Consider the following 25,604-nt stretch of genomic DNA (forward strand, 5'->3'; position numbering starts at 1 on the left):
GGTAAACCTCTGCTTATTATTTTCACTAAAATTTGTTTTTAACTTGTGTGATGTAACACACTCAGAAAACAAACTTTCCCTTGCTAATGAAACTATTTGAAAACTCAAATGAAGCAAAAGAATTTGTGACAAAATTAAATCTTATGCTGTTGACAAATAACAAATGATATATTTCTCTGCATTAAGACAGAATCAAAGAATATGGAACCAGATCCTGATTAGAAATATGTAGGTCCATCTCGAAATTAGGCAATTGAAGGAACAACCCCCAACTCCTCCCAGATGCTCCCCACCCACTTTCTTTCTTACTCAAATTCATGACCCCCTTCTAAACAAAGGAAAACAAATAACAACAAATATCCATAATACAAAAATCAAAAGAAATAGAATTGTGTTAAGATGAGTTTATGTGTATTCTGCTGTGCTTTCTGTTTGGGGAGTCATCATTCTTCTTTTACAAACAGAATTTACTGTCATATTTTTCTTTTTGTTGAACAAACAACTCCCACCTTGGTGAAAACCCCAACCTCTGCTCTCAAAGCCTGGATTGGGAGGAGCAGGGAGATGGAGTTTGCATTTTTGCATATTGAAATGAAATGTGATCCTAGCTGTTTTGTTCCTTGTCTGTTCCCATCTAAGGAAACTAAGAAGTCATCAGTGACTGAGTTCTTTCTCTTTTCAGCGATATGAACAAATGGTGAAGGCAATTAGCCATGTGGACTAGAAATGAGACTGAAGTGAAAGGCAGCTTCCTAATTCTAGAATTGAGTGTCCCAGTGACCCCAGGAGAATTTTAGACATCTGTATCAAAAGCAGAGTTTGACTCTGTAAATGTAATTAGTCATGGACAAGGGTATTTACAAAATTATACTCTTGAAATTAGGAAACAGTTCATTTTCTACTTTTAAAAAATCTTGACAATAATCATTAGATGTTGGACATTTAAGCTGGGATACAAGTTGAATGAAATGTAATAAATGACAATAATAATAAAAAATAAAAATAAAAACATTTATGCATTATTAATATTCAGGTCAACAGTTAGTGTAATTGATAACTGCAAGGGATTATTTTTTTCTACATCAAAAGAGCAGCAAATCACAAATCTAAACAGTTGAAGCTGTTAGGTGCTTTCAGTGTGACTTCCTAAGTGCATAAAACCCAGGCATCATGTCTTAGCATTTATAAACACTGAAGAACAAAAAGAAAGTTAATGACGCTGTTGAAAATCAATTGAATAATTTTGCCTTAGCACCTCTATGCAACTAATGATTAATTTCATTAATATTATGGAAAAACAGAGCAAATGAAGTGCAAACTAACAAGTGTTTGAAAATTTCTGGGTCAATGTTAAGATCTAAATTTCCTTTGGTATATTTATCATTTTTGTAAAGCTTATGGGAGAGATGATTTCACATGTAAATATTGGTTCATACAAGCCAACTGGAGAAAACACTTACTGGAAAGAAAAGACACAGGAGCAATGGACTCTTATGGTCCATGGATATGATTGCTTTTCTCTGTGAACTGAACCCATTGTTAAGCCTCAAGTTACTCATGCTGAAACCTGCTTATCAAATTGCTCTTAAAAAATCAATTCTTAGACCCACAAGATAGCTCTGTAGGTAAAGGGTTCACTGTCACAGGCAAGTAGAAAAGGGGAATTTCAAAGAGAAGGAGCATGCAGTGGACTGAGAGGGAAAAGGCTACATGTTCACTCTAGATAGGGTTAGTATTCCTGGGGATGATTTTAAGACTCAATTCAGTTCAAGACTGTAATGATTTTGGATTGCAAATTTTTGTTTTGTTTTGTTTTGCAGGATGGCTTTACACCACTTTTATTGGCTCTCAAGGAGAATAAAATAGAGATGGCAAAGTTTTTAGTAAGGAAAGGAGCAAATATACACGTATTTGATGGAATGAAAAGGTACTATCATTTGATTTTTAAAAAATGAGTGGCAAATTGAAATAACGATAATCATGCAATCAAGAAATATTAAACTGATAGGAAGAAGACTAATTTAGAAGTATTCAGTGATCAGATATTACTAGTCATCAGTCTCATCAGTTAGGTAAGAAACGAAATGTTGTCGCCTACCTTCACATCCCTTTCACCTAAATGGACTGCATTGTCCAGCCTCAATACAATAAGATGTACCTAGACTTACTGCAATTTGATATGCCAAGGCTGGCTGAGAACCATGGGAAGCCTCCTCTTTTCAAAGGAGAAGGAGAGGAGTAGGGGGAGGTGAGAGCGGAAGGACTGGGTGAAGAGGAGGGAAAGCTGTGATAAGGATGCAAAGTAAATAGAAAAACTTAATTTAAAAAGAAAGGGACTGAAAAGAATATGGAAAAAATAGAAAGAGAAAAGCAATGTTGAAGTGAGCAACACAAATCGTTTGTAATAAGTTTCATACTCCCTTATATTAAATGATGTTTCTTATTTTATATTTTGTTTGGTTGGCCAACCAGTCTTATAGTAGATTAATGGGTTTTCATTGGGGTTTTACCATTTTTTTTTTATTTTAGAAATTTTTTTTATTAAATTTTTATTTATATTTTGGTATTTTGTGTTTTTATTTTTATTAATTACAGTTTATTCACTTTGTATCCCCCCTGTAGCTCCCACCTTCCTTCCCTCCCAATCAGATACTCCCTCCCCCTTCTGGACCCATGCCCCTCCCCAAGTCCACTGACAGGGGAGGTCTTCCTTTCCTTCCTTCTGATCCTACCTAGTCTATCAGGTCTCATCAGGAGTGGCTGCATTGTCTTCCTCTGTGGCCTGGTAAGGCTGCTCCCCCCTCAGGAGGAGGTGATCAAAGAGCAGGCCAATCAGTTCATGACAGAGACAGTCCCTCTTCCCATTACTATGGAAGCAACTTGGACACTGAACTGCCATGGGCTACATCTGTGCAGGGGTTCTAGGTAATCTCTGTAATTTTTTAGTTGTTTATATTAATTACAGTTTATTTACATGGTATCTCAGCTGTAGGCCCTTCCCTCATTCCCTCCCAATCCCACCCGCTCTGCTTCATTTCCTCCCTGCCCCTCTCTAAGTCCACTGATAGGGGAGATCCTCCTCCCCTTCCATTTGACCCTAGGTTATCAGGTCTCATCAGGACTGCCTGCAATGTCCTCCTCTGTGGCTTAGCTAGGGTGTTCCTCCCATAGGGACATTTGCTCAACCATGTTTGTAGCAGCTTTATTAGTAATAGCCAGAACCTGGAAACAACCCAGATGTCCCTCAAAAGAGGAATGGATACAGAAATTGTGGTATATTTACACAATGGAATACTACTCGGCAATTAAAAACAAGGAAATCATGAAATTTTCAGGCAAATGGTGGGATCTAGAAAAGATCATCCTGAGTGAGGTATCCCAGAAGCAGAAAGAAACACATAGTATATACTCACTTATAAGCGGATACTAGACCTATAATGATAAGGCTTTACTATTTTTTTAAGAAGTTTGAACTTTTGTTTAACTTTTATTCATAACAAGACTAAATAGTATTGTGATATTTCCCCTTTTTCTTATACAGTAGTCTGATAAAATGTCATATTAATCATAAAAAAGAGTTGACAATCACAGTCTATTGAATGACTCCTACCTTTCACTTCCTCTTGTTTAAAGAATAAGGAGGTAATTTTTTGCTTTGGTGGCTAAGAATTGTTATTGCAGGATACTGCACAACTCCAGGCTATGTATATAACCTCTTTGTTAGTTCTAATTGGTATTGATATTTTTATATTTACTTAATTTTGAGAAAGGAAAGCAAATTAGCTTTACCTGTACACATGTAAATGAAGCTAAGTCATAAGTGAGTTGGTGCAATTCACACATAATTTGGTTAAAATGCCATATGGTTAGTTTCTAGTGTGTGATCTGAAGTGTTGTATCACCAAATATAAAAAGGAACATAATATCCTGGAAAGGCTCTTGTGAAATCATTTATGTGACATTTAGGGCTGTGCAAACACATGTTATCATAACTACTAAGTGAAGTGATAATATTATATTAGTAGAATACTTTACAATTGTATATCATTTAAATAAAGAAAATAGCTTCCAATGTTCTGATGGTTATCTGATTAATAATTATAATGTTACACTAAACTAGAGAAAATGGAGACATTTTCATTTAAGTCTTTACCTACGTCGTAAGAATGACTTTGGCACGCTTATATTCTAGCAAAGGTGATGAATCTAAGAATTCTATTAAGAATGGATACACAAGGAAAGCAACAGAATAAAAAAATATGGGCCCAGGAGTCTTATCTGAGACTGATACTCCAACCAAGGACCATGCATGGAGATAACCTAGAACTCTTGCACAGATGTAGCCCATGGCAGCTCAGTATCCAAGAGTGGGTTCCCTAGTGATGGGAGCAGGGGTTGTCTCTGACATGAACTCAGTGGCTGGCTCTTTGATCACCTGTACCTGAGGGGGGAGCAGCCTTGCCATGCCACAGAGGAGGACAATGAAGCCAGTCCTGATGAGACCTGATAAACTAGGGTCAGATGGAACAGGAGAAGGACCTCCTCTATTAGTGAACTTGGAGAGGAACATTGGAGATGAGGGAGGGAGGGATTGGGCAGGAATAAGGGAGGGGAACTACAGCTGGAATACAACGTAAATAAACTGTAATTAATATAAAAAATAAAAATTAAAAAAAAGAATGGGTACAACAGTACTGGGAGCTTTCCATCCATTTTCTCTTTTGTCTTTGGATAAATATATACATATATATGTATGTATGTACATATGTATGTATGTATGACCTTGTTTCCCTTAATATTTATGTGTGATATATAGGTCAATTCCAAACAGACAGACAAACATTAAATTTGCAAAATATACCCACGTGTTAACAGTTTTAGTTAAAGTAATGAAGCTAAAATTCCTGCATTATTTCAGAAACACACTGTTATATGCCGTAAGGTGGGATTCAAAAGACATGGTGAGTCTGCTTCTCGATGAAGGTGTTGACTTTTTCTTTAAAGATGTATTTGGATGGACTGCATTACGGTATGCTATTGAAGGCACAAGTAAAGGGTAAGTCTTTGCATTAGAATGTTATTAAACATTAATTTGTAGCCTAAATGAATCACAAAGTCTTCATCTTCCCTCACACCATATTTTGGAATGACAGTGACCATCCAATATACAAAATACATAACATTAGAAGTAGAAATGAGGGAAGGGTTTTTTTGTTTTTGTTTGTTTAATCTTGTGACTTGTTTCGAAAATGCTGAAGATGGAACGAAATACTTCCTATGCAGGCAAATCTGTCATTGCCTGAGCTAGATCTCTGTGTGGAACTTTCCAGACCTTTGACGTTATGGATCCTAACTTTTTCCATTTCATCCAAATATAAATTATACATGTATATAATGTATTAATTATATTAAGTATATATAGACAGACATTTAATATTCTAATTAGATGTTTCAATTTTCAGGTACAGTTTAGCAGAAAATGGTGTCTCTTTCTCTGGAGGGCTTTCTTCTATCTATTATTCTTTGAATCTTGAAGAAGATAATGGTTTCTGGGTTCCTCAAATCCAAGGAAGAGCTCTCTTTTTCAAAACATAGATCAAGAAGGGATTCTAGTCCTTGTTTCTACTGATTCTGTTGCTTCAGTGCTGGTAATAGCACTTCTCCTGAAACCTTGATAGCCATATTGCCTTTGTTGAATCAGATCTCTTATACTTCATGGTAATTCACGCTTACATTAAATAGTTATAATATTTTTAACTGAGCTATTAGCTTCAAAGTGATGGTGTTTTCTTTTTGCTGCTGGGATTTTTAGCTTGTGCCACATTCATTGCTAGCAATTTTAGAGCCTTACATGGGGCCTCATATTGGTGGAACCATAGATTGGTGGAATTCATAGTTCATTAACTTTGAAAAAATTGTTCATTTGTTCTGGTAGAAAATATGACTTGGGATCATTGAAATCTGAAATGAATATTCAACTCATGTTGGGGAGTATCATGAGTCTTTATTCATTACTGCTAGAACTCTACCACCAGAACTCTTTGCATTTTTGTGCAGCATTCTTTCCTACACACTAGGAGACCCAGTCTTATTTTTCTCTGGCTAGTTGTCAGCATTGGACTGTATGTTAGAGAACTCCTTCACATCATGTGCCATTGGAATCCATGTGTAAAACGGGAGTTTCTCTTCCAAAGCATCTGGAGATAAACAGGGCATTCAGTCATTCTAACAAGGATCTGAAGGTTTGATGTTTGATTAGGTAGAGGAGGACTAGAAGTAGCAGAAGTAATTTTTTAGAACATTTTGGTTTTCAGCCTTTGATGATTGAGAGTGTGGTATAGTGCACAATCTATTTAATGGAAAGAAACCATGTGATAAAAACCTTTTATTTTCAAGCTGTTAAATAGTTCATTTTTGTAAATTATAAGCCATAAAATTATAGCAGCAAACAATGAAAACTAGGGCTAGTGATGGTTAATTTTAATTACCAAATGACACAGTTTAGCATCCCTTAGAAAGAAAGTCTTAGTGAGTGACCCTGTAGATTAGCTTGACCTGTAGAGTGGTCAGTGGAGAATTGTCTTGATCATTAATAAATGTGGGAAATGTACCACAGTTTCTATATCCATTCTTCAGTTGAAGAACATCTAGGTTGTTTCCAGATTCTGGATATTATGAATAATACTGCAATGAACATAGTTGGGCAAATGTCCTTGTAGTATGGCTTAGCATCTTTTGGGTATATGCCCAGGAGAAGTACCTGGATCTTGAGGTAGCACTATTCCTAATTTTCTGAGAAAGTGCCAGATTGATTTCCAAAGTGGTTGTACAAGTTTACATTCTCAATAGCAATGGCAGAGGGCTCCCCTTTCTCCACAACCTGTCCAGCATGTATTGTCACTTGAGTTTTTGATCCTAGCCATTCTGATGGGTGTGACATGGAATCTTAGGGTTATTTAGATTGGCATTTCTCAGATGACTAAAGACATTGAGCATTTCCTTAAGTGTTTCTGTGCCATTAGATATTCCTCTGTTGATATTTCTCTATTTAGCTCTGTACCTCTTTTTTATTTGGATTACTTGAATACTATTCAGCAATTAAAACCAAGGAAATCATGAAATTTGCAGGCAAATGGTGGGAACTAGAAAAGATCAACCTGAAGTGAGGTAACCCTGAAGCAGAAAGACACATATGGTACTCACTTGGAAGTAGATATTAGCCATATAATATAGGATAAACATACTAAAATCTATAACTCTAAAGAAGTTAAACAACAGGGAGGACCCTAGGGAAGAGGCTGAAACTCAGAAGGACAAATAGGATAGACATAGGAAGTAGGAGAAGACAAGCAACAGGACAGAAGCTTTCCACGGGGGGCTCCTGAAAGACTACGCATCAGGGTATGGAAGGAGACACTGAAACTCATAGCCAAACTTTGGGCAGAATGCAGGAAACCTTATGGAAGAACAGGGAGATAGAAAAACCTGGAGGGGACAGGAACTTCACAAGGAGAAAAACCGAGTCAAAATACCTGAGTCTAGGGGGTCCTGCAGAGACAGACACTCCAACTGAGGACCAAGCATGGAGCGGACCTTGACCCTCTGCTCATATGAAGCTCATAGGCTGCTCAGTCTCCAAGTGGGTTCCCTAGTTAGGGGTTCAAGGGCTGTCTCTGACATGAACTCAGTGGTTGGCTCTTTGATCACTTCTCCATGGGGGGGGGGCGTGAAGCCTTGCAAAGCGACAGAGGAAGATGACTGCAGCCAGCTTTGAGTCAGGTAGAATGGGAAGAGGTCCTCCCCTATCAGTGGACTAAGGAAGGGGCATAGGGGGAAAAGGGGAAGGGTGGGTGGGATTGGGAGGAGACAAGGGAGGGGGATACAGCAGTGATACAAAGTGGATGAATTTTAATTAATTAATTAATTAATTAATTAAAAATAGATGTGGGAAGATTCTACCTGCTTTGAGAATTACCATTTCCTAGGCAGGAGTCCTGAAAGGTATAGGGACAGAGTAAGTGAGGAGCATGCATTAGCATTCGTTTCTTTTCGCTCTTGATTGTGGATATAATGCAACTGCTGCCTCAGACTTACTGCAGTAATGATGACTATTGTGAGTGAAGCTAAACCGTCTTGCCTAAGTCTCTTTTGTCAGGCTATGTATCACAGCAGCAGAACTGAAACCAGAAAAGGATTTCATGATTTTTGGACAGCTGTAATATCTGAATATGGGACCATGAAAGGAACTAACACATTTTGTTTTATTTGAATACTATGATAACGCCTTTGACATTGTTTGCAACAGTCTGTAAAACTTAACATAGTAAAATATTTTCCATATCAATTTAAAAATAGTAATTTTATGTTTATTTTTTTTTATTTTTTACTTTTTTTGCACATGGCAGTAGTCGAGAGATTCTCATGAACTATGATGAAAAGTTACGCAGAAAAAATAAAGATGGCAGTCTAGGTAAGGCTAATGATAATGATAAGTAAGTATTAAATTCAGCATGTACCCCATGTAAGCCAACTCTTTAATTACTTGTTTTCTAAGCATATGCAGTTGAAACTTCACATATTTTAAATATTTTAACTTAGGAAATAGCACTCACAGTCTGTGTTTGTGACTTTTAGTTATTGCTCATTAAACGTTGTCCCTGTTTTTTTTTTTTTTTTTTTTTTTTTTTTTTTTTTTTTTTTTTTTTCTTTTTGTCTATGCTGAGTCACGAGGCAGTTATCCCATACTGGCCTCTACCTTACTGTGTAGCTGAAGTAGCTTTATAATCCTGATGTAAGCTGCCTGGGTTTCTCAGTTGTTGAAGTAAGAGGCATGCAGTACATAGTCAGTAGCTTTCTTTATTAAAATCAGTCATTTTTTCTGGAAATAGAGACTGAATCCTGAAAATCATGTTTTTAAAGCCATTGTCTACTATCGCCATTATTCCTGAAGCTCCTTCCCCCCTTTTGTTTTTGATCATCAGTATAGTATATAATGGCAAATGCACTAGAAAATTGCTATTTCCACTTAATGCAAAAGGTTTAGAAGAAATTACACTGTGTGCTATTATCACTGCTTAACCTGTTTTCTTCAGTTCAGCTGTCATGTCGAAGAAGCTCAGGGGGTTGCCCACATATCTAAAAGATGTTCTAGAAGTTTCCTGCTCCTTTTTTGTTCTTTTAAGAATTAAACTTCTCTGTATTTGATACAGCTCAGGGCTGGTAAATCCTTAAGAGTCCAATTAGGCAGTGGTTCTTTCTATTGCAGGAGCTATAGCAGATGATTCTTGAGTCTCATTTGCACCAGATATAAGAACAAGGAAGTAGCCTCCACTGAATTCTTTAGCATTGTTTTGTGGAAGATGATGACTTGTACTGAGCTTAATTTGCAGCTTGAAAGTCTTTGCAAAGCTCCTTGGTCTTGGTCTAGCTCTGTGATTTGCCATGTTGTAAAATGCAGTGTTGATAAATTAAACTTTCTTAAGAGAATATTTATCCTAAACTAAAATTTATAATGAATATTTGATGTGATAACAAAACAAACTCACTTAAAATTGTTACTAATATGAGACTGTACATCTCTCCTGCTGTTTACTTGACAGTCTCAGCTCATAATAGCTTTTAAAGTCAGTCTCCTAGTATTAAGTTAGCGTTTTTATCATTGTACATAGCATTTTAGTTTTAGGTGACAAATTTTTGTAAATTTTAGTCTTTTTCTTTGGGTGTAGTAAATAGGAAACAAGGAGAAGATTTTTCTAGTACATTTATTATTCAATTAGCAAAATAATTAGTGCCCACCATACTCTATTCTTAATACATGGTCTGAAAGGAATGTTTCCTAATAAACCTTCAGAGTCATTATTTTTAATATTTTAGATTTTTCAATTTTTCATTTTGAAATAATTTCTTTTTCTTAAATAGAATACAAGAATTGTGAAGACAATTTGCTACCCAAGTAAGATTCATGTAATTATAAAAATCATGTTTCCTAATTATGGAATGTATAGATGAAAATATTTGTGCAGTATTCTACTCTGTAGCAGCCTCAATATTTATGCTTGTCCTTAGTTATTTCTTATAATTATCATGATAAATGTTTACTATTTTTCCTATTATATTTCCTATTATATATTTTTCCTGTTATTTTTCTAATTGTACAATTGTGATTCAGAATAATGTTTCATGATTTGACTATCAGGCTGCCTTGGTTCTAGTTGTATTCCCTTGCTCATTAGCATGGATTGACAGGAGCCCATGAAGCCTTTGAACCTATATAAGATGCATATCAGAACAAGTAAAATTTATGTTTAATGAAAATGTTTTACAATGTTTTCTGTTCTGCTCTCTTTGGAAAAGGCATTCCCAATGATCACATACACACTTATTTAGTTCTTTCTTTCTTTCTTTCTTTCTTTCTTTCTTTCTTTCTTTCTTTCATTCATTATTATAATTAACTTTAAAGCATTTAAAATGTTTCAAGGATACCTCACTCAGGATGGTCCTTTCTAGATCCCACCATTTGCCTGTAAATTTCATGATTTCCTTGTTTTTAATTGCTGATTAGTGTTCCATTGTGTAAATGTACCACAGTTTCTGTAGCCATTCCTCCATTGAGGGATGTCTGGGTTGTTTCCAGGTTCTGGCTAATATGAATAAAACTGGGTATATACTCACTTATAAGTGGATACTAGACCTATAAGATAGGATAAACATACTAAAATCTCTACACCTAAAGAAGCTAAACAAGAAGGAGGTCCCAGGGTAAGATGTTCAATCCTTACTTAGAAAGACAAATGGGATAGACATTGGAAGTAAGAGAAAACAAGAAACAGGACAGGAGCCTACCATAAAGGGCCTCTGATTAGTGATTAGTATATATTTATTTATTTACAATATCACTTTATCCTTAATTTCTATCTCCGGTATGTGGCTTGTGACCATGAAATACCACTTCCCAATAAATTAACTAAAACTTAAAAAAAAGGGGGGCCTCTGAAAGACCCTACCTAGCACTATATCAGATGCTGAGACTCATAACCAAACCTTGGGCAGAGTGCAGGGAATCATATGAAAGAAGGGGAAGTTGGTAAGACCTGGAGAGGACAGGAGCTCCACAAGGATCAAATATAGCTGGGCATAGGGGCCTTTTCTGAGAGTGATTCTCCAACCAAGGACCATGCATGGATATAACCTAGAGCCCCTGCTCAGATGTAGCCCATGGCAGCTCAGGATCCAGGTAGGTTTCCCTAGTAAGGGGAATAAGGACTGTCTCTGACATGGACTCAGTGGCTGGCTCTTTGACAACTCCCCCCAAGGGAGGAGCAGCCTTGCTAGAGCACAAAAGAGGACATTGCAGCCAGTCCTGATGAGACTTGATAAACTAGGGTCAGATGGAAGGGGAGGAGGACTTCCTCTATCAGTGGACTTAGAGATAGGCAGGGAGGAGATGTAGGAGGGAGGGTAGGGTTGGGAGGGAATAAGGAAGGGGAGGACCTACAGCTAGGATACAAAGTAAATAAACTGTAATTAATATAAAAAGTAAAAATTAAAAAAAGAATAAGTAACAACAACAACAACAAAAAGATGCTTCAAAGAACTCCTGATACTATTTTAGCTTTTTCCATACTTGTTTTTTAAGCAGAACAACATGATTTGTATGTTTTGGGTGTAAAGCTTAGATTTTGAATCAGGCTTTACTTTGGGTTAAAGTAGCATAAGTTCTGTTAGTCAGTGAGCAGGTGACAAATTCTGAATTCAGTTTAGGCAGTTTGTAAAGTCAAGTTTGTCCAAGGCCCAGCCAACATATCTGTTGTTACCATTCATATGGAATAATGTCTGAACATATTGGCTCTTTCATAAATTGGAAGAGACAGAGGCAAAGAGGAAACTGGATTATGATTATGAAATGTAATTTAATATAAAGGTTTTTACATGTTTTTCTAAAGAGTCTCGTTCTCCCATTTTTATTGTGTATTTGCTCTGTAGGCACCACAATGATCCTGCTTCTGTTTCCACCTTGCGTAAATCAAATGAGAATGAGTGTGATTTTGATGACAAGGTAAAGGTTTGCTTCTTAAACTTAGTATGTTTGTACAGCAACGTGTTTCCCTGGTGCTTACACTTGAAATTTTGTAGTGGTCTACCAGTTGTAATTTTGTTGACAATAGGCCATAGTCAGTGGGTGAGAAAAGACATTTTTTCACGACTATGAGTAGTAACTAATTTAATATTTCTTCAATTCGATAAACAAGCAAAGATCATGCAACTAGTGGTAAGAGTAAAAGGGGGGAATATATAGTTTAAGAGAATTGTACTAGAAATAGAATTTCTACAACAGAGTTTTAAAATATGGTCAATGACATTTGGGTAAATGTCACTTACTGTGACTTATGACATCATATGATATTAGAATCACAGTGAAGAAAACATTCTCACCAGAGGAAAGAGAATCATTCATGGAAGATAGATATCTGCTTATTAAAACATCTCCAGCAAGCTGGATAGCTTATGTCTTATTTAGCAAGCTATTCACCTGAGCATTCATGTGCTTTTGTAGTAGCTGTAGACTTTAATTTGCATTATTTTATGCCCTTCTGAGGGGGTAAAACTTGAATACAGGTTGTGATATACATATAGAAATTGTTCTTCTGCCCATCTGCAGGACCAAGCCCAACAATAAGAGCTGCTTTCTAGTACATACCAATTCCTATCATCAGTTTGCTGTTTTAAATTTATAAAACACTCTGATCAAGATCTTAGCCACATATCTTCTTCCTGATGTGGATACTGGATATAAATTTAAAAACATGTCAACCATATTTTAAAAAGATTAGTTAGAAAATGATTTGGAATGGTGCTGATAGCTTAATATTTTCACAACAGATTATATCTTTAATCATGAAGTAACATTTTATATGGCATAATTAGGGAAAATAATTACTATTATGTTATTTATAGTTTGATAAAAAACTTGCATGAACTTTAAAATTTTTTTATTATTATAACTTATTACAGCTTATTGAATAAGCTTATCCTGCCTGTGGCTCCCTCCTTCATCTCTTCCCAATCTCACCCTTTCTCCCTCTTCTCCCTCTATGCCCCTTCCCTAGTCCTCTGATAGAGGAGGTCCTCCTCCCCATCTACTTGATCCTAGCCTATCAGGTCTCATCAGGACTGGTTGCATTGTCTTCCTCTGTGGCCTGGCAAGGCTGTACCCTAAGGGGAGGTGATCAGAGAGCCTGTCAGTGAGTTCATGCCAGAGAAGCCTCTGCTTCTCTTATTAGGGCCCCTAATAAGATACTGAGTCTATGGGCTACATTGTGCTAGGGTTGTAGGCCCTCTCCATGCATTGTCCTTGGTTGGGTATCAGTTTCTTCTGGGCCCCCAGGGCTCAGTTTTTCTGGTTCTGTTCTCTCCTCCAGGTCTTTCTAACTTCCCCTTCTTTCCTAAGATTCCCTCACTCTGCCCAAAGTTTGGCTATGAGTCTTAGCCTCTACTTAGATACCTCCATCACAGAGGAAGAGAGTACAACCAGTCCTGATGAGACCTGATAGGCTAGGCTCAAATAGAAGGGGAAGAGTGGACTAGGGGATGGACATAAGGGGAGTAGAGAGAGGGAGGGTGGGTTTGGGAGGAGATGAGGGAAGGGGCCACAGATGGGATGCAAATTAAATAATTTGCAAAAATGATAATAATTATTAAAGAAAAAATAAAGTAAATAAATGTATGATTTAAAAAAAACAAATTTGGAAAATATTCCAGATAAAGGGAAAGAATATAGTTTATCAAAGCGTTGTTATGTTTTGATTGTCAAATAGTGGAAAAGGAAAATTCTGAGGATAGACATCTTTTTTATTGTGGGTATTTAAAGAGAAATCATTTTAAAAATTGAATACTCATTTTCAATGTAAAAATGTAAGAGTAGGGCAATCTAAGATTATTTTTTTATGAAATATGTGCAAGTAAGCAGATTGTCTATGAACATGTCTCTTGTAAGCGTCCATGTTTGTTTTACACAGAAGAGAAAGACAGACTTAATCTACAGAACATGTATAAGGTTTGCTGTTGAAATACTTGCTTTTGGGGACATTCTTTTTTGTTTTATGCCCAGTTTTTTTTAATGAAAAAGTCACATATCTTAAAATTAATGAGAAAGCATTAATTACTTTATTGTTTTGATATCAATTTTAGCTGGACACTTCTAAGTATGCTCTCGCTAAATGTCCTAGTAACTTATGTGGGGCTGGAGATCAAAGAGACAAAAATGAATCAAATTCAACAGTAGATGGTAAGAACCATATTCTATAAAAATATTATGTGACAGAAGGTTTATTTATATCATGAGGACTGATGAAATCTAAGAGCTAAATAATTTTTCTTTGAATGGATAACAGTGAAAAGTGGAAGTGAAATGCCTACAACTGCATCTCTCAGCAGCCAATCTTTAACAACAGGCAAGACAGAGTGACACTAAACATGTTTAATTAAGGTTACCAGTTCGTGACATTCTTATACACAAGGGCTCTTGGGAAATAAAGAAGAAATGAATACAAGGAATGAGATGTAAAAGCAGAGAGAACAAGGGAATGAATAAAGAAAAGATTTTATTGTACACGGTGTAAAAGAAAAAGCTAAAATTATGAAAAACTAGAAATTTGTTTTCATGTAGCAGCTGAGAGGTAGGAAAAACTTCTTATTCTTTCTCATCATCTCACCATTGCAAAAAAAAATTCATTAATGTCTAATGAACTCTATCATACAGATGCGGGTTTACTTTATTACAGATAAATATAAGCACTATGTGCTTAGTTATATATTGTGGTGTAAAATGTCAGGGAAGTTGCTGTTACAGGCTGATACAAGATAAAGTAATAGGCTGTCACAAGAACAAAGAATGGTGTTAGTTATAGAAGGTTCAGGAAGTTATCACTAGACATGGTAAGAACTTCAGGTCAGATGCCAAATGTAAGCTGAGGCAGAGAGATACTGAAGAAGACATCATAAAAAACAGTATTTCTCAAAGATACAGAAATTTGAGGTCAGTCTTAAAAAACAAATAATATTGTTCAGCTTGCCAAAAACTCTGTATTTACAATATTTTCTCAATCAATAACAACCAGCTACATTCTGTATATCCCCATTATGTTTTTAGGTAAACACAGAGAGAGGGCTCTTAGTTTATTACTGACAATCAATGCTATCAAGTGGAAGAATACATTTGCTTTTATGTGTGAGCCTGAAAGTAGAAGTCATTAAAAAAAGAAGAAGAAGAAGAAGAAGAAGAAGAAGAAGAAGAAGAAGAAGAAGAAGAAGAAGAAGAAGAAAGGAAGAAGCGGAAATAGAAACATTATAAGATGATAATGATAATTTATGGAATTTATGGCAGGAAAAAGCCAAGAGATAGAATGTGAGCAATGAGAATTTGAATTTAGATATGTGCTCACGGTCTGCAGTGACATCCAATTTTCCAATGAGGCTATTGCTAGTGTGAAAATCGTTTATTACCCACAAGATACAATAATGCAGTTTTGGAAATAGAAGATCCTTAATTTCAACTAATTTACTTACACTGAAATTGTACCTTATAGTAAATGTTTTACCTGGTTTACATGTGTAAAGTTTTCATAATTCTTCCTTGAAAAGTCATTTTAAAACTTTGGCAATCATGCTTAAAACATTTATCTACATTAAGTTGCAATTTAGGTTCATGTACTTCCTTAAAAATGCTCCCTAAAATTTTTAAGAACTGGTTTATAAGGCATAATAAATTCATAATAATAATCTGCATTCATGCTCAAACTGGAATATCTCTATGAATGCCCATTATACACATTAGTATGTAAGCTGATCAGTCCAGAGCAGTTTCCTTGATAAGTGATATTGTTTGTCTGAATAGTTCTACTGGATTTATGTTACCAGGATCACATGAAAAAATATGCTAAATCCTTATAGTCTTCTGGTTTTACTTATGATAAATTTTTATCTACATTGCATATATAAATATATATAATTTGTTATATAGTGTATAATTACTATTAGCCTTAATCACTGAAATATATCATCTTAGAGTCTTACTTTAGAAACCTTCAACTTTAATCTATTATATTACTTTTTAATTGCATCCCAAACATATTTCCTCCCAAACTGTACCAAAATAGGACCAGGTAAATCAATTAAATAGTCCTATATCCCCCAAAGAAATAGAAGCGGTCATCAAAAGTCTCCCAACCAAAAAGAGCCCAGGACCACATGGCTTCAGCACAGAATTCTACCAGACCTTCAAAGAGCTAACACCAATTCTCTTCAAACTATTCCACAAAATAGAAACAGAAGGAACATTACCAAACTCATTCTATGAAGCCACAGTCACCTTGGTACCTAAACCTCACAAAGACCCAACAAAGAAAGAGAATTTCAGGCCAATCTCCCTTATGAACATTGATGCAAAAATACTCAACAAAATACTCGCAAACCGAATACAAGAACACATCAAAGATATCATCCACCATGACCAAGTAGGCTTTATCCCAAGTATGCAGGGGTGGTTCAATAGATGGAAATCCATCAATGTGATCCATCATATTAACAAACTGAAAGAAAAAAAATACATGATAATCTCCCTAGATGCTGAAAAAGCATTTGACAAAATCCAACATCCATTCATGTTTAAAGTATTTGAGAGATCAGGGATACTTGGTACATATCTAAACATAGTAAAGGCAATATACAGCAAGCCTATAGCCAATATCAAACTGAACTGAGAGAAACATAAAGCAATCCCACTGAAATCAGGGACAAGACAAGGCTGCCCACTCTCTCCATATCTCTTCAACATAGTTCTGGAAGTCCTTGCTAGAGCAATAAGACAGTTGAAGGAGATCAAGGGGATACAAATTGGAAAGGAAGAAGTCAAATTATCACTCTTTGCAGATGATATGATAGTATACGTGAGTGACCCCAAAAACTCTACCAGGGAACTCCTACAGCTGATAAACACCTTCAGCAAAATGGCCGGATACAAAATTAACTCAAAAAAATCCGTAGCCCTCCTGTATACAAAAGACAAAAGGGCTGAGAAAGAAATTAGGGAAACAACACCCTTCACAATAGCCACAAATGATATAAGGTACCTTGGAGTAACCCTAACCAAGGAAGTCAAAGACTTGTATGAAAAAAAATTTCAAGTCTCTGAAGAAAGAATTAGAAGAAGATATCAGAAGATGGAAAGATCTCCCATGCTCATGGCTTCGCAGGATTAATTTAGTAAAAATGGCCATCTTACCAAAAGCAATCTACAGATTCAATGCAATTCCCATCAAATTACCAACACAATTCTTTACAGACCTGGAAAGAAAAATTCTCAACTTCATATGGAATAACAAGAAACCCAGAATTGCTAAAACAATCCTCTACAATAAAAGATCTTCTGGAGGTATCTCCATCCCTGATCTTAAGTTGTACTATAGAGCAACAGTAATAAAAACTGCATGGTACTGGCATAGAAACAGAATGGTGGATCAATGGAACCAAACAGAGGACCCAGAAATAAACCCACACACTTATGGACACCTTATCTTTGACAAAGACACCAAAACCATACAATGGAAAAAAGATAACATCTTCAACAAATAGTGCTGATCCAACTGGATGTCTACATGTAGAAAAATAAAAATAGATCCATACTTATCACCCTGCACAAAACTGAAGTCCAAGTGGATCAAAGACCTCAACATAAAACCTGACACATTAAATCGGCTAGAAAAAAAAGTGGGGAATACCCTAGAACTCATTGGTACAGGAGAAAACTTCCTGAACAGAACACCAACAGCACAGGCTCTAAGAGCAACAATCAATAAATGGGACCTCATGAAACTGAAAAGCTTCTGCAAAGCAAAGGATGCTGTCATCAAAACAAAGCAACTGCCTACAGATTGGGAAAGAATCTTCACCAACCCTTTAACTGACAAAGGACTCATATCCAGTATATATAAAGAACTAAAGAAGCTGAAAAGCAGCAAACCAAGTAGTCCACTTAAAAAATGGGGAACAGAGCTAAACAGAGAACTCTCTGTAGAGGAATATCGAATGGCAGAGAAGCACTTAAAGAAATGCTCAATCTCATTAGCCATTAGGGAAATGCAAATCAAAACAACCCTGAGATTTCACCTTACATCCATGAGAATGGTCAAGATCAAAACCTCAAGTGACAACACATGCTGGAGAGGTTGTGGAGAAAGGGGAACCCTTCTCCACTGCTGGTGGAAATGTAAACTTGTACAACCACCCTGGAAATCAATCTGATGCTTTCTCAGACAACTAGGAATAGCGCTTCCTCAAGATCCAGCCATACCACTCCTGGGCATATATCCAAAAGAGGCTCACGTACACAAAAAGGACATTTGCTCAACCATGCTTGTAGCAGCTTTATTTGTAATAGCCAGAAGCTGGAAACAGCCCAGATGCCCCTCAACTGAAGAATGGATGCAGAAATTGTGGTACATCTACACAATGGAATATTACTCAGCAATGAAAAATAAGGAAATCATGAAATTTGCAGGTAAATGGTGGGACCTGGAAAGGATCATCCTGAGTGAGTTATCCCAGAAGCAAAAAGACACACATGGTATATACTCACTCATATAGACATACAACATAGGACAAACCCACTAAAACCTGTGTATCTAAAGAAACTAATCAAGAGAGAGGACCCTAACTAAAATGTCCAATCCCCATCCTGAAAGGCAAAGAGGATGGACATCAGAAGAAGAAGAAAACAGGAAACAAACTAGGAACCTGCCACAGAGGGCCTCTGAAGGCCTCTGCCCTGCAGACTATCAAAGCAGATGCTGAGCCTGATGGCCAACTGTTGGGCAGAGTGAATGGAATTTTATGTAAGAAGTAGGAAATAGTAAGAGCTGGAGAGGACAAGTTCTCCAGAAGGAGAGCAACAGAACAAGAAAATTTGAACACAGGGAACTTCCTAGAGACTCATACTCCAACCAAGGACTATTCATGGAGATAACCTAGAACCCCTGCACAGATGTAGCCCATGTCAGTTCAGTGTCCAAGTGGGTTACATAGTAATGGGAAGAGGGACTGCCTCTGACATAATCTGATTGGCCTGCTCTTTGCCAACCTCCCCCTGAGGGGGGAGTAGCCTTACCAGGCCACAGTAGAGGACAATTCAGCCACTTTTGATGAGAACTGATAGACTAAGATCAGAAAGGAAAGGAGAACCTCCCCTATCAGTGGACTTGGGGAGTGGCATGCATGCAGAAAGGGGAGAGAGGGTGGGATCAGGAGGGGAGGAGGGAGGGGTTTATGGGGGGATACAAAATGAATAAAGTGTAATTAATAAAAAAAAACAATTAAAGAAAAAAAAACAAAATTTAGGAACCTCAAATTTTAAATTATCATTTCTAAAGCTACCCATGATTATTATGTACAGATTCTGCTTGACTTAGTGGTCAGTGGTGTGGTGAAATATGACTGATTGTGTGTCTCTTTGACATTTTAGACTCCTCTAAAGAACAACTCATGTCAAAGGTAATAGCATACAATTTATATCATTAGTTCATACTGTATGAATACAGACATTATTAATTATCATTTCTAATGCCACACAGCCTGCCATTGAAAAAGTAGATTCTGTTGCATATGAAGAATCAGGATCAAATCAGGAGGAGTCAACACTTGCAGGTAAACCATGGAGTATTGGTGTCTGTGCAAAAGTACTTCAGCACAACTTGAAATGTTTACAATATTTACAATATTACAGTCTTATTGATGACGTTTGTATCAATGCAAGGGTTTTCGCTACTTTGATGTGCAGTTCTTGTGTGTCACGTGCCTCTGGTTCTAATAAACTAATAGCAATTCTGATAAATTAACAATTTCTTGTAAAATCCTAGTATCAGTAAAATCCTTTTATTCTCTCATTACTTACATGTCATGCTCCCATTATTTTCTGTCATGCATCTGCCTAAACAACATTAATTCTTAAATCAGATATGTGATCAGGAAAAGCAACCATAAATATTTATACTATACCTAGTCTTATAGCAATACATCTGACTAAGTATTAATAATTCTGGTCTCAAGTCAGGAGAATGGTCAGTCTATACATGGATCATTTGAATGTTACTGCCAGTGTGAGATTAAGAAGGAGAGAGATTATTGAATAGATGTGTATTTCTGGAAGAAATTTTGATACAGGAGCAATCAGGTTAAGTAGAAACAAGATCTTTTATCTAGGTAAGGAAAAGATTAATCCAAAAAGACCATACATTACAGTCAGTCTTGAATGAAAACACTTCTTAGAGCGAATTCAAGATTTCCGCATGTGAGAAACAGTAACCATAGATAATTAATTATTAGATCTTTTTGTAAAGGGAATGCTTGGCAAATAGGGTAGTTTTAACCTTCTGCATTTTCTATTTGTGAGCAGCATAAAGCTGTACCTAGTTATGTGTTTGAAAAATTTTTAAGGTTTGCTCTTAACTACATCTAAATTTAAGGATAAATTTTTGAGATGTGTGTATGTTTTGAAAATTGTGCCATCTGCTGCCTGTGTAAGTCAACTACTGAATAGTTACAGGATGAGAAATGATTTAGGGAAAACAAATACACAGCACTTATTTGGAACAATTCTTTCAAAACTGCATTAATTTCAATGGAAAATAATGTTTTCAAAATATATGTTGTTATATAGACAATATATATTCAGTTTTTCATAGCTTAACTAAATAATAAATATGTTTACCAACAGAATCAGACATATTTACCACTGAATCACTAGAAGAAAAGGTCTCAGATGACAGTGAAAATATTCAGCCATTGGTATGAGGATATTTCTGTTCTTTTGTTCTTGTTTAATTGCATACCATGAGCAATAAGGAGGTATTTTTTTTGTTATCTCTTCCAAACTTAGTTGTTAATGCTTAAAAAAATTTAAATAATTATAAAACTTAGAATATTATTAAGATCAACACTAGTTTAAAGTTAAATTTTTCTCTTTAGACTGTGTCAAAAATTATTCCAAATATAGTCTCTGCTTTTTCCAGTGTATCATTACAGTAGAATAAAAATGTAAGACCCAATTTTAGCTTAATGACTGAACAGCTGCAATTGTGAACAAGGCAACTGCATTTGTTTTATGGTAAAGGATCATGTTTCTCATTCAAGTCTGTGGCTCCACATTATGAACATCGATGTTAATTTTTCTTAATTCTTTCTTTTTTATTATTTTTCTTTTTATTTATTGTTTATATATTACAGTTTATTCACTTTGTATCCTAGCTGTAACCCACTTCCTCATCCCCTTACAATCCCACCCTCCCTCCCTTTTCTCCTCCCATGCCTCTCCCATATCTGATATGTCCACTGATAGGAGAGGTCCTCCTCTCTTTCCATCTGATCCTAGCCTATCATGTCTCATCAATACATCAAAAGAGGGATAAAATGGGGACAGGAAAGGGCCTCTGAAAGACTCTACTCAGGGAATAGAAACAGATGCTAAGACTCATAGCCAAACTTTGGGCAGAGTGCAGGATCTTATAAAAGAAGGGGGAGATAAAAAGGGGGCAGGAGGGGACAGGAACTCCACAAGGAGTTATAACCTAGAACCCCTTCACCGAAGTAGGCCATGGCAGCTAAGTCTCCAAGGGTACCCTAGTAGGGAAACAGGGGCTGTCTCTGACATGAACTCAGTGGCTGGTTCTTTGATCACCTTCCACTGAGGTGGCAGCAACCTTACAAGGCCACAGAGAAAGTCAATGCTAATTGTTATTTATATATTGCATCTATAGTGTCTTCATTCTTTTTATTGAGGGAAATAAATAGAATTGCATAATCAATCCTAGTACATTTTTGCAAAGTTCTTTCTTCCACTTGAGGGCTTTTGGTGTACCTCTCAACATCTGTGATTTATTAGTCTTTATTGTCAGTTCTACTAGATTTGAACACCCCTTTGGAGACTTATGTTTGACTTGTTTGAATGGGTGTTCTTTGGGAGGACTGAGTGTGTAATGTAAAACCAGAGTGAACATCACAAGCATTAGCCCAGACGTTGTCACTACAGACTGAAAAGGAAAAGGAGAAAGCAACCTGAGCACCAGCATTCCATTTTCACTGCTTTGTTTTGTTTTCATTTGCTTGAAACAAGATTTTTCTATGTATGTCTGGTCCTGGAACTCATTCTGTAGACCAGTCTGGCCTAAAACTCAGAGATCCCCTTGTTTCTGCCTCCTGAGTGCTATGAACAAAGACACGCATCACCAGGAAGAGAAATGTTTCTGTCGTTGGATGTCATGTAAATGCTTAATGCTACATTCTATAAGTAAAATTAAATGTGCCCAAACATGAGCTACAGAACTGCTTTTGGGAAATCCTGTTTAGAACAGCTTTACTTGTGGATATATGCATTTCTTCTGGCTTTCCATGACCAAGTTATTTAATCAGTGCATTTGCAATGATAATAAGTAGAGTTGATGTAGGTAGAACATTCCACATTCTATTTTAACGTATTTCCCCCTTCAACACAATTTTTCTTGTAACATTCCAATTTAACTGCTTTTAAAATTGGAAAGATCTTATTCTGAAGTAAATGATAAGTGGGAAACTCATGATTGATACAAATTTTAACCAGTGTCTCTGATCCACTTCCACAGATAGGAGATGGTGTTTTATCTAGGAAAACTTATAAAAGAAGAAAACATAACACAGAAAGAAAAATTAAAGGTAGGAATTTTAAAATGTTATAAAAATCACGCCTGTGAAAGGACACTGATTTAAAACAAAGGCTAAGGCATTCATATTGTATGGGTCCAAGATATAACACTACTGAATTGAAATGAGGGAAGTGGTCAAAATATCCTGTAAATAATAAACATGGAAAAAGAAGCTTACATTTTGATGAGATAATTTGAATAGTAGAAGCTTAATAAGGAAAGTAAAGTGAAGTTCACTGTGAAAACTTGTCAGACATGAGCAGAAGACTTTGGGTGGCTTTATATATCAGCACTGAGAACAAAGACTAGATCAAAGTTTCTACATGGACTGTTGGACCCAATTGGAACTGGTATAATTAGGTAAACTGTAGCTGATCAATTCTCTTAATAATTTCGAGCATCAAAGAAATAGAAGTATGCAAGATTGATTTTAGACAGATATGTAAAAGTAACTTGAAAAGCATATCAGTTTTAACTTGAGTGACTAATGTGGTTATTTAGTGAATGTGCTTTTAAAACTAACATGATGTACCACAACAATGCACCCTCAGAAACAAAATACATTAGAGTTCATTCTCTGAATAAAAAAATGTAAATTGTAACAGATGTAGCATTGAACTCATACACTCCAAGTTCCTGATACAACAAAGTGAATAGTCAGCATACATTTTTAATTATTTTTATTTTTACGTGCATGGTGTTTTGTCTACACGTGTGTCTGTATGAGGGTGAAAGATCCCCTGTTACTGAACTTACCAACAGTTGTGGGCTGCCATATAGGTGCTGGGAATTGAATCCAGCTACTCTGAAAGAGCAGCCGGTGCTCTTAACCATGGAGCCATCTCTCAAGCCCCTCAGCTTATATTTTAAAATAATATCTCGCTGCTGAAAGATGATTTTTTTACCATCATCTAAGTGTAATGCATACATTCCCATAGTGGATCAAGATACTGTAAAATGTCTGTACTGAAAACATTTTGCCCTGATAACATACTTACATGTGTATGAAAAAGACCACTACTTTATGAATCACTTAGAAAATATTGCTCTGTTTATTTACCCGTTGTTACAGGCAGAAGAGGTAAAGACACAAGGTTCAGTCAACAGAAAGGTGAGAAATCTTATTCTACAGAGTCATTTGATGGTATGTGTATTTAAAGCAGGACAGACTAACACTAAACAGACTGAGCTTTATTTATACATTTAAGCGTATGTATACAAACCTAAATGTTTGTGTACATTTAAATAACAATTAAAACAAAAGAGTCCATGCAATGTAGAAGTCACAGAGTTGGAGTGCATGGGAAGGGCTGGATGGAAGAAATGGAAGAAGAAAAATGAGGTAATATTTTAATTAAATTTAAAATTAAAAATATCAAAAATAGGACACAGAGCTGGGGAGTTGAGTCTTTGAAAAGGAGAGAGTTTGCTGTGAAAGTATGAAGACTTGAGTTCAATTATCTAGACTGACTAAAACAGCTGGGCATGGCTACCGTGACTATATAACCCAGCACATTGAGGACAGTGTCAGGGGGATCACTGAGTCAGATATTTTGACTACTTGTCTAACTCCAAATTCAGTACTAGAGCTTGTCTTATTGGAAAAAGGTAGACAGTGATAGTCACGGTCGCCTGTTGTCCTCTTCTGGTCTATATTTCTGCATACACAGGTATGCAACTGCATAGACAAATATGCATAGACCATGAACACATTACACATAGCAAAGACTGAAATAAAATAAAAAATGGGACAGAAATTATTTTCCTGTCATTAAAATTACCTATGTAATTTTTATGGAATAATACACTATATTAAATGGCTTTACAGTTTTTTTTTAACTTAAGAAGTTTGAATAATTTTTTTTTCTTTTTTTTCTTTTTTCTTTTATTTTATCAGTTACATTTTATTAACTCTGTATCCCAGCCGTGTCCAGATCCCTCATTCCCTCCCAGTCCCTCCCTCCCTCCCTCATCTCCACCGTGCCCCTTTCCAAGTCCACTGATAGGGGGGACCTCCTCCCCATTCATCTGATCCTGTTTTAGCAGGTATCTTCAGGACTGGCTGCAAAGCCCTCCTCTGTGGCCTAACAGGACTGCTCCTCCCTTCGGGGGTGGGGAGACCAAAGAGCCAGTCATTGAGTTCCTGTTAGAAATAGTCCCTGTTCCCCTCACTTTGGGAAACCAATTGGTTACTGAGCTACCACAGGCTACATCTGAGTGGAGGTTCTAGGTTATATCCAAGTTTGAATAATTTTAAGGGTAGTATTAGATGTCTGAGTGGCATGTGAGGTTTTTTTTTTTAATGGCTGAGGAATGTTCTGAACAAGGAGGGTGATGAAGGAAAGGAGGACACAGATTAGGATCTACAGAGGGCACAGAAAGCAAATGAAGGTAATGAACAGGTGTTTAAAGTTGTAAAATTTAAATTACCCGTAGGTTATTTTATGTATGTACTTTAGAATTTCCTGTTGCAAATTTCCATGTTTATTAGGATTTTCTATCTCGACTTGGAATGACGGTGACAGAGTTATCTGCCTGTGTTCTCAGCTCTGTCAGAGCCTGAGCAAATGTTTCTGTGAGAACAGGGTTTTAGTTTGATCTCAATTATAAGATAGTTTCCTTCCTATGGAGTAAAGACACAAAATAAACCTATGAATTCAAATTGGATGATACTTGTGATTATGGGAAGCTTATTTGCATTTTAGTTTACATTCAAGTTTTGTTATAGCTCTGTGTCTGGCATAGGACTAGGTCTGTAGCCAGAAATCATAAAATAAAAAATGAGATGGGTAAGTGTGAATAGACTTTCTTGAGCCACCTGGAGCACATGCACCACCCCACTCATGAACACACACACACACACACACACACACACACACA

At 36.3% G+C, this 25,604-nt stretch overlaps 1 protein-coding gene across 1 annotated transcript in view; it reads left to right on the forward strand.

Annotated features, from left to right (window-relative positions):
* Window positions 1-25,604, forward strand: part of LOC110541090 (ankyrin repeat domain-containing protein 26-like) — a 194,165-nt gene that overhangs the window by 2,613 nt on the left and 165,948 nt on the right. The window contains 6 exon segments of the mRNA XM_060371561.1: window positions 1,821-1,927; window positions 4,919-5,056; window positions 8,406-8,470; window positions 9,919-9,952; window positions 11,983-12,055; window positions 14,188-14,284. Coding sequence (XP_060227544.1) covers window positions 1,821-1,927; window positions 4,919-5,056; window positions 8,406-8,470; window positions 9,919-9,952; window positions 11,983-12,055; window positions 14,188-14,284 — 514 coding nt within the window.

This window comes from Meriones unguiculatus, chromosome 18 (assembly GCF_030254825.1).
Source record: "Meriones unguiculatus strain TT.TT164.6M chromosome 18, Bangor_MerUng_6.1, whole genome shotgun sequence".
NCBI classification, from domain to species: Eukaryota; Metazoa; Chordata; class Mammalia; order Rodentia; family Muridae; genus Meriones; species Meriones unguiculatus.